The 7,643-nt window shown below is 67.3% G+C and overlaps 1 protein-coding gene across 6 annotated transcripts in view; it reads right to left on the reverse strand.

The window, feature by feature from the left end:
* LOC134351833 (myosin phosphatase Rho-interacting protein-like) overlaps window positions 1-4,911 on the reverse strand; it is a 313,354-nt gene extending 308,443 nt beyond the window's left edge. For 3 of the 6 annotated variants that reach the window (XM_063058608.1, XM_063058602.1, XM_063058605.1), the window contains exon 1: window positions 4,479-4,910. In XM_063058608.1, coding sequence (XP_062914678.1) covers window positions 4,479-4,601 — 123 coding nt within the window. In that variant the 5' untranslated portion in view covers window positions 4,602-4,910. Of the gene's footprint in view, window positions 1-4,478 lie in introns of all 6 variants that reach the window. The other 3 variants (XM_063058604.1, XM_063058607.1, XM_063058603.1) reach the window with 2 other exon arrangements.
* Window positions 4,912-7,643: the final 2,732 nt, after the last annotated feature.

Consider the following 7,643-nt stretch of genomic DNA (forward strand, 5'->3'; position numbering starts at 1 on the left):
GGAGGAGGGAGGAGGGGAGGGAGGAGGGAGGGAGGGAGGGAGGGAGGGAGGGAGGGAGGGAGGAGGGAGGGAGGGAGGGAGGGAGGGAGGGAGGGAGGGAGGGAGGGAGGGAGGGAGGAGGGAGGGAGGAGGGGAGGGAGGGAGGGAGGGAGGGAGGGAGGGAGGGAGGGAGGGAGGAGGGAGAGGGAGGAGGAGGGAGGGAGGGAGGGAGGGAGGGAGGGAGGAGGGAGGGAGGGAGGGAGGGAGGGAGGGAGGGAGGGAGGGAGGGAGGGAGGGAGGGAGGGAGGGAGGGGGAGGGAGGGGGGAGGGAGGGAGGGGGGGGGGGGAGGGAGGGAGGGAGGGGGGGGGAGGAGGGAGGGAGGGGGGGGGGGGAGGAGGGAGGGGGGGAGGTGGAGGAGGGAGGGGGGGAGGGGGAGGAGGGAGGGGGAGGGGGAGGAGGGAGGAGGGAGGAGGGAGGAGGGAGGAGGGAGGGGGAGGAGGGAGGAGGGAGGAGGGAGGGGGAGGAGGGAGGGGGAGGAGGGAGGAGGGAGGGAGGGAGGAGGGAGGAGGGAGGGGGAGGAGGGAGGAGGGAGGGGGAGGAGGGAGGAGGGAGGGGGAGAAGGGAGGAGGGAGGGGGAGGAGGGAGGAGGGAGGAGGGAGGGGGAGGAGGGAGGAGGGAGGGGGAGGAGGGAAGAGGGAGGGGGAGGAGGGAGGAGGGAGGAGGGAGGAGGGAGGAGGGAGGGGGAGGAGGGAGGAGGGAGGGGGAGGAGGGAGGAGGGAGGAGGGAGGGGGGAGGAGGGAGGGGGGAGGAGGGAGGAGGGAGGAGGGAGGAGGGAGGGGGAGGAGGGAGGAGGGAGGGGAGGAGGGAGGAGGGAGGGGGAGGAGGGAGGAGGGAGGAGGGAGGGGGAGGAGGGAGGAGGGAGGGGGAGGAGGGAAGAGGGAGGGGGAGGAGGGAGGAGGGAGGGAGAGGAGGAGGGAGGGAGGGAGGGAGGGAGGGAGGGGGAGGAGGGAGGGAGGGAGGGAGGAGGGAGGGAGGAGGGAGGGAGGGGGGGGAGGGAGGGAGGGGGGAGGAGGGAGGGAGGGGGGAGGAGGGAGGGAGGGGGGAGGAGGGAGGGAGGGGGGAGGGAGGGAGGGAGGGGGGAGGAGGGAGGGAGAGGAGGGAGGGAGGGGGAGGGGGAGGAGGGAGGGGAGGAGGGAGGGAGGGGGGAGGGGGAGGAGGGAGGGAGGGGGAGGGAGGGGGAGGAGGGAGGGAGGGGGAGGAGGGAGGGAGGGGGGAGGAGGGAGGGAGGGAGGGAGGGAGGGAGGGAGGGAGGGAGGGAGGGAGGGAGGAGGGAGGGAGGGGGAGGAGGGAGGAGGGAGGGAGGAGGGAGGGAGGGGGGGAGGAGGGAGGGAGGGAGGGAGGGAGGGAGGGAGGGGGGAGGAGGGAGGGAGAGGAGGGAGGGAGGGGGGAGGGGGAGGAGGGAGGGAGAGGAGGGAGGGAGGGGGGAGGGGGAGGAGGGAGGGAGGGGGAGGGAGGGGAGGAGGGAGGGAGGGGGAGGGAGGGAGGGAGGGGGGGAGGGAGGGAGGGAGGGAGGGGGAGGAGGGAGGGAGGGAGGGAGGGGGAGGAGGGAGGGAGGGAGGGGGGGAGGGAGGAGGGAGGGAGGGGGAGGAGGGAGGGAGGGGGAGGAGGGAGGAGGGAGGGAGGGGGAGGAGGGAGGAGTGGGGGAGGAGGGAGGGAGGGGGAGGAGGGAGGGAGGGGGAGGAGGGAGGGAGGGGGAGCTGGGCGGAGGGAGGGAGTGGGAGGAGGGAGGAGGGAGGGAGGGGGAGGGGGGAGGAGGGAGGGAGGGGGAGGAGGGAGGAGGGAGGGAGGGTGAGGAGGGAGGAGGGAGGGGGAGGAGGGAGGAGGGAGGGGGAGGAGGGAGGAGGGAGGGGGAGGAGGGAGGAGGGAGGAGGGAGGAGGGAGGAGGGAGGAGGGAGGGGGAGGAGGGAGGAGGGAGGGGGAGGAGGGAGGAGGGAGGGGGAGGAGGGAGGAGGGAGGGGGAGGAGGGAGGGAGAGGAAGGAGGGAGAGGAGGGAGGAGGGAGGGAGAGGAGGGAGGAGGGAGGGAGGGAGGGAGGAGGGAGGGAGGGAGGGGGAGGAGGGAGGGAGGGAGGGGGAGGAGGGAGGGAGGGAGGGGGAGGAGGGAGGGAGGGAGGGGGAGGAGGGAGGGAGGGGGAGGAGGGAGGGAGGGGGGAGGAGGGAGGGAGGGGGGAGGAGGGAGGGAGGGGGGAGGAGGGAGGGAGGGGGGGAGGGGGAGGAGGGAGGGGGAGGAGGGAGGGGGAGGGGGAAGAGGGAGGGGGGAGGGGGAGGAGGGAGGGAGGGAGGGAGGAGGGAGGAGGGAGGGGGAGGAGGGAGGAGGGAGGGGGAGGAGGGAGGAGGGAGGAGGGAGGAGGGAGGGAGAGGAGGGAGGGAGGGAGGGAGGGAGGGAGGGGGAGGAGGGAGGGAGGGAGGGAGGGGGAGGAGGGAGGGAGGGAGGGAGGGAGGGAGGGAGGGAGGGAGGGAGGGGGGGAGGAGGGAGGGAGGGGGAGGAGGGAGGGAGGGAGGGGGAGGAGGGAGGGAGGGAGGGGGAGGGAGGGAGGGAGGGAGGGGGGAGGAGGGAGGGAGGGGGGAGGAGGGAGGGAGGGGGGAGGAGGGAGGGAGGGAGGGAGGGGGGAGGAGGGAGGGAGGGGGGAGGGGAGGAGGGAGGGAGGGGGGAGGGGAGGAGGGAGGGAGGGAGGGAGGGGGAGGAGGGAGGAGGGAGGAGGGAGGAGGGAGGGGGAGGAGGGAGGAGGGAGGGAGGGAGAGGGAGGAGGGAGGGAGAGGGAGGAGGGAGGGAGGAGGGAGGGAGGGAGAGGGAGGGAGAGGGAGGGAGGAGGGAGGGAGGAGGGAGGGAGAGGGAGGGAGGAGGGAGGGAGGAGGGAGGGAGAGGGAGGGAGGAGGGAGGGAGAGGGAGGAGGAGGGAGGGAGAGGGAGGAGGAGGGAGGGAGAGGGAGGAGGAGGGAGGGGGAGGGAGGGAGGGAGGGGGGAGGGAGGAGGGAGGGAGGGAGGGAGGGGGAGGAGGGAGGGAGGGAGGGGGAGGAGGGAGGGAGGGGGAGGAGGGAGGGAGGGAGGGGGAGGGAGGGAGGGAGGGGGGGAGGAGGGAGGGAGGGAGGGGGAGGAGGGAGGGAGGGAGGGAGGAGGGAGGGAGGGAGGGAGGGAGGGAGGAGGGAGGGAGGGAGGGAGGAGGGAGGGAGGGAGGGAGGGAGAGGGAGGGGGGAGGGAGGGAGAGGGGGGAGGGAGGGAGGGAGAGGGGGGAGGGAGGGAGGGAGAGGGGGGAGGGAGGGAGGGAGGGGGAGGGAGAGGGAGGGAGGGAGGGAGGGAGAGGGAGGGAGGGAGGGAGGGAGGGAGGGAGGGAGGGGGAGGGAGGGAGGGAGGGAGGGGGGGGAGGGGGAGGGAGGGGGGAGGGAGGGGGGAGGGAGGGAGGGAGGGAGGGGGGATGGGGGGTGGGGGGGATGGAGGGGAGGGGGGATGGGTGGGAGAGGAGAGAGGGTGGAGGGGAGGTGGGAGCAGGGGAGAGGTACACGAGGGGGTGGGGAACGGTGAGGGGGAGAGGGGGCAAGGGAGAGGGGGTGGAGGGGAGGTGGGAGCAGGGAGAGGTACACGAGGGGGAGGGGAACGGTGAGGGGGAGGGGGCGGAAATGTCGGGAGGGGAGGAGGGGGACGGAGCTCTGTCCGGGGGGGGGTGACGGAACTCTGTCGGGGGGGAGGAGGGAGCCGGAACTCTGCCGGGGGGAGGAGGGGGACGGAACTCTGTCCGGGGGGGGGAGGAGGGGGACGGAACTCTGTCCGGGGGGGAGGAGGGGGACGGAACTCTGTCCGGGGGGGGGAGGAGGGGGACGGAACTCTGTCCGGGGGGGAGGAGGGGGACGGAACTCTGTCCGGGGGGGGGGACGGATCTCTGTCCGGGGGGGGGAGGGGGGAGGGGGGAGGGGGGAGGGGGGAGGGGGGGACGGAACTCTGTCCGGGGGGGGGTACGGATCTCTGTCCGGGGGGGAGGAGGGGACGGAACTCTGTCCGGGGGGGGAGGGGGGAGGAGGGGGGGGGGGGGAGGGGGGGGGGGAGGGGGGGAGGGGGAGGGGGGAGGGGGGGGGGAGGGGGGAGGGGGGAGGAGGGGGGAGGAGGGGGGAGGGGGGAGGGGGGAGGAGGGGGAGGAGGGGGGGGGGGGAGGAGGGGACGGAACTCTGTCCGGGGGGGAGGGGGACGGAACTCTGTCCGGGGGGGGAATGGGGGAGGGGACTCTGTCCGGGGGAGGGGGACGGAACTCTGTCCGGGGGGGGAGTGGGGGAGGGGAGTCTGTCCGGGGGGGGAGTGGGGGAGGGGAGTCTGTCCGGGGGAGAGGCAGCGCTCTGTCCCAGGACACCAGTGGGCTGTGTGGGGTGATCTCGGCGTCTTCTAACCCACTGCACACGGATCCGGCTCTCAGCTCCAACCACCCGACGCGTCCCGCACCCTCCGGCCGCTCACCTGGTTCAAATCCTGGTCGGATGCCAGGTGCGACTGCCGGGCTTTGAAGCAGTTCTGACACTTGCTCCGGTTGAAGACGTTGGCTTGGAACTTCCTGCAGGCTGCCGTTTCTTTGGCGGACATGGTCCCGGAGAGCGGCGGCCAGACGAGCCCGGGCCCGGGGAACTCCCATGGATGTCAGGCGGAGCCAGCGAAGTTGCCGGAGGCGGGACACCCTCTACGGCCGCTAACCGGCGGGTACCCCCGTAATCGCCACCGTCCGGCCACCGTGCCGCATTCCCAGGCGGCGGGGAAATCCGAAGGTGAGAATGGGATCTATGCTAAACCAGCGCCGCTCAAGCTTTCTGCAGAGGATCCTGGCCACGAACTCTCCGCCGCACACAACGCCAAACCTCGGCAGCAGCGACAGCAGCCCCGCCACACACAACGCCTGCGCATTGCCAGTGTCGGCAGCCGAAGGCACGGAGCGCTGGAGGAGTGCACGAGTGAGTACCGACCTCAACCTGGAGCCACCTGGTCACGGCAAGAGCCAACGCAGACACCAAACGGACCGGACCAAGTCAAGAAAGGAACAGGGTGAGGCCGGAGTGGAGCCACCTGGCCAGAGCAGGACACAGAACAGCCCGGGACCAAGCCAGGTCAGGGACTCCTCTATTACAACTATGTCCCGTTCTTCATAACCTCTGCAACTTCTAATCTTCTATTCAAGACAACTGGGCATCTCCATCAATCAAACTCAACTGCCTCAGCCCCAGCAAATGCCAGGAAAAGGACACACAGGCTGTCTTTCATCTCAGAAAATAGGCAGATCTAGGGGCTATAAATAATTGTGGCTATCTACTGAGGAGGAGTGTCAGGCGTGACCTGCAGGTAATCTTTGGATCAGATCAGCCACTGCATGTAAGGAATCTGTACAATCTCCCTGTGACCACCGTACAGGGACTGTACGGTCTCCCTGTGATCGCGTACAGGGACTGTACGGTCTCCCTGTGATCGCGTACAGGGACTGTACGGTCTCCCTGTAATCGCGTACGGGGACTGTACGGTCTCCCTGTGACCACGTGTAAGGAGTCTGTATGGTCTCCCTGTGATCACATACAGGGACTGTACGGTCTCCCTGTGATCGCGTACAGGGACTGTACGGTCTCCCTGTGATCGCGAGTAAGGAGTCTGTACGGTCTCCCTGTGATCGCGTACAGGGACTGTACCATCTCCCTGTGATCGCGTACAGTGACTGTACAGTCTCCCTGTGCTCGCGTACACGGACTGTACGGTCTCCCTGTGATCACGTACAGGGACTGTACGGTCTCTCTGTGACCACCGTACAAGGACTGTACGGTCTCTCTGTGATCGCGTACAGGGACTGTACGGTCTCCCTGTGATCGCGAGTAAGGAGTCTGTACGGTCTCCCTGTGATCGCGTACAGGGACTGTACCATCTCCCTGTGATCGCGTACAGTGACTGTACAGTCTCCCTGTGCTCGCGTAGACGGACTGTACGGTCTCCCTGTGACCACCGTACAAGGACTGTACGGTCTCTCTGTGATCGCGTACAGGGACTGTACGGTCTCCCTGTGATCGCGTACAAGGACTGTACGGTCTCTCTGTGATCGCGTACAGTGACTGTACGGTCTCTTTGTGATCGCGTACACGGACTGTATGGTCTCCCTGTGATCGCGTACAGGGACTGTACGGTCTCCCTGTGACCACGTGTCAGGAGTCTGTATGGTCTCCCTGTGATCGCGTACAGGGACTGTACAGCCTCCCTGTGACCACCGTACAAGGACTGTACGGTCTCTCTGTGATCGCGTACAGGGACTGTACGGTCTCCCTGTGATCACGTACAGGGACTGTACGGTCTCCCTGTGATCGCGAGTAAGGAGTCTGTATGGTCTCCCTGTGATCGCGAGTAAGGAGTCTGTATGGTCTCCCTGTGATCGCGTACAGGGACTGTACAGTCTCCCTGTGTTCGCGTACAGGGACTGTACGGTCTTCCTGTCATCGCGTACAGTTACTGTACGGTCTCCCTGTGATCGCGTACAGGGACTGTACGGTCTCCCTGTGATCGCGTACAGGGACTGTACGATCTCCCTGTCATCGTGTACAGTTACTGTACGGTCTCCCTGTGATCGCGAGTAAGGAGTCTGTACAGTCTCCCTGTGATCGCGTACAGGGACTGTACGGTCTCCCTGTGATTGCATACAGGGACTGTACGGTCTCCGTGACCACCAAACAAGAATTGTATGGTCTCCCTGTGATCGCGAGTAAAGAGTCTGTACAGTCTCCCTGTGATCGAGTACAGAGACTGTATGGTCTCCCTGTGATCGCGAGTAAGGAGTCTGTACGGTCTCCCTGTGATCACGTACAGTGACTGTACAGTCTCCCTGTGCTCGCGTACAGTGACTGTACTGTCTCCCTGTGATCACATACAGGGACTGTACGGTCTCCCTGTGATCACGTACAGTGACTGTACGGTCTCCCTGTGCTCGCGTACAGGGACTGTACGGTCTCCCTGTGATCGCGTACAGGGACTGTACGGTCTCCCTGTGATCGCGTACAGGGACTGTAGGGTCTCCCTGTGATCGCGTACAGGGACTGTACGGTCTCCCTGTGATCGTGAGTAAGAAGTCTGTACGGTCTCCCTATGATAGTGTACACGGACTGTACAGTCCCTGTGATCGCGTACAGGGACTGTACAGTCTCCCTGTGATTGCGTACAGGGAATGTACGGTCTCTGTGACCACCAAACAAGAATTGTACGGTCTCCCTGTGATCGCGTACAGGGACTGTACGGTCTCCCTCTGATCAAGTACAGAGACTGTACAATCTCCCTGTGATCGTGAGTGAAGGGTCTGTACGGTCTCCCTGTTATAGTGTACACGGACTGTACGGTCTCCCTGTGTTCGCGTACAGGGACTGTACGGTCTCCTTGTGATCGCGTACAGGGACTGTACGGTCTCCCTGTCATCGCGTACAGGGACTGTACTGTCTCCCTGTCATTGCGTACAGGGACTGTACGGTCTCCCTGTGATCGCGTACAGGGACTGTACGGTCTCCCTGTGATCGCGTACAGGGACTGTACGATCTCCCTGTGATCGCGAGTAAGGAGTCTGTACGGTCTCCCTGTGATAGTGTACACGAACTATACGGTCTCCCTGTGATCACG

This window comes from Mobula hypostoma, chromosome 9 (assembly GCF_963921235.1).
Source record: "Mobula hypostoma chromosome 9, sMobHyp1.1, whole genome shotgun sequence".
Taxonomy (NCBI): domain Eukaryota; kingdom Metazoa; phylum Chordata; class Chondrichthyes; order Myliobatiformes; family Myliobatidae; genus Mobula; species Mobula hypostoma.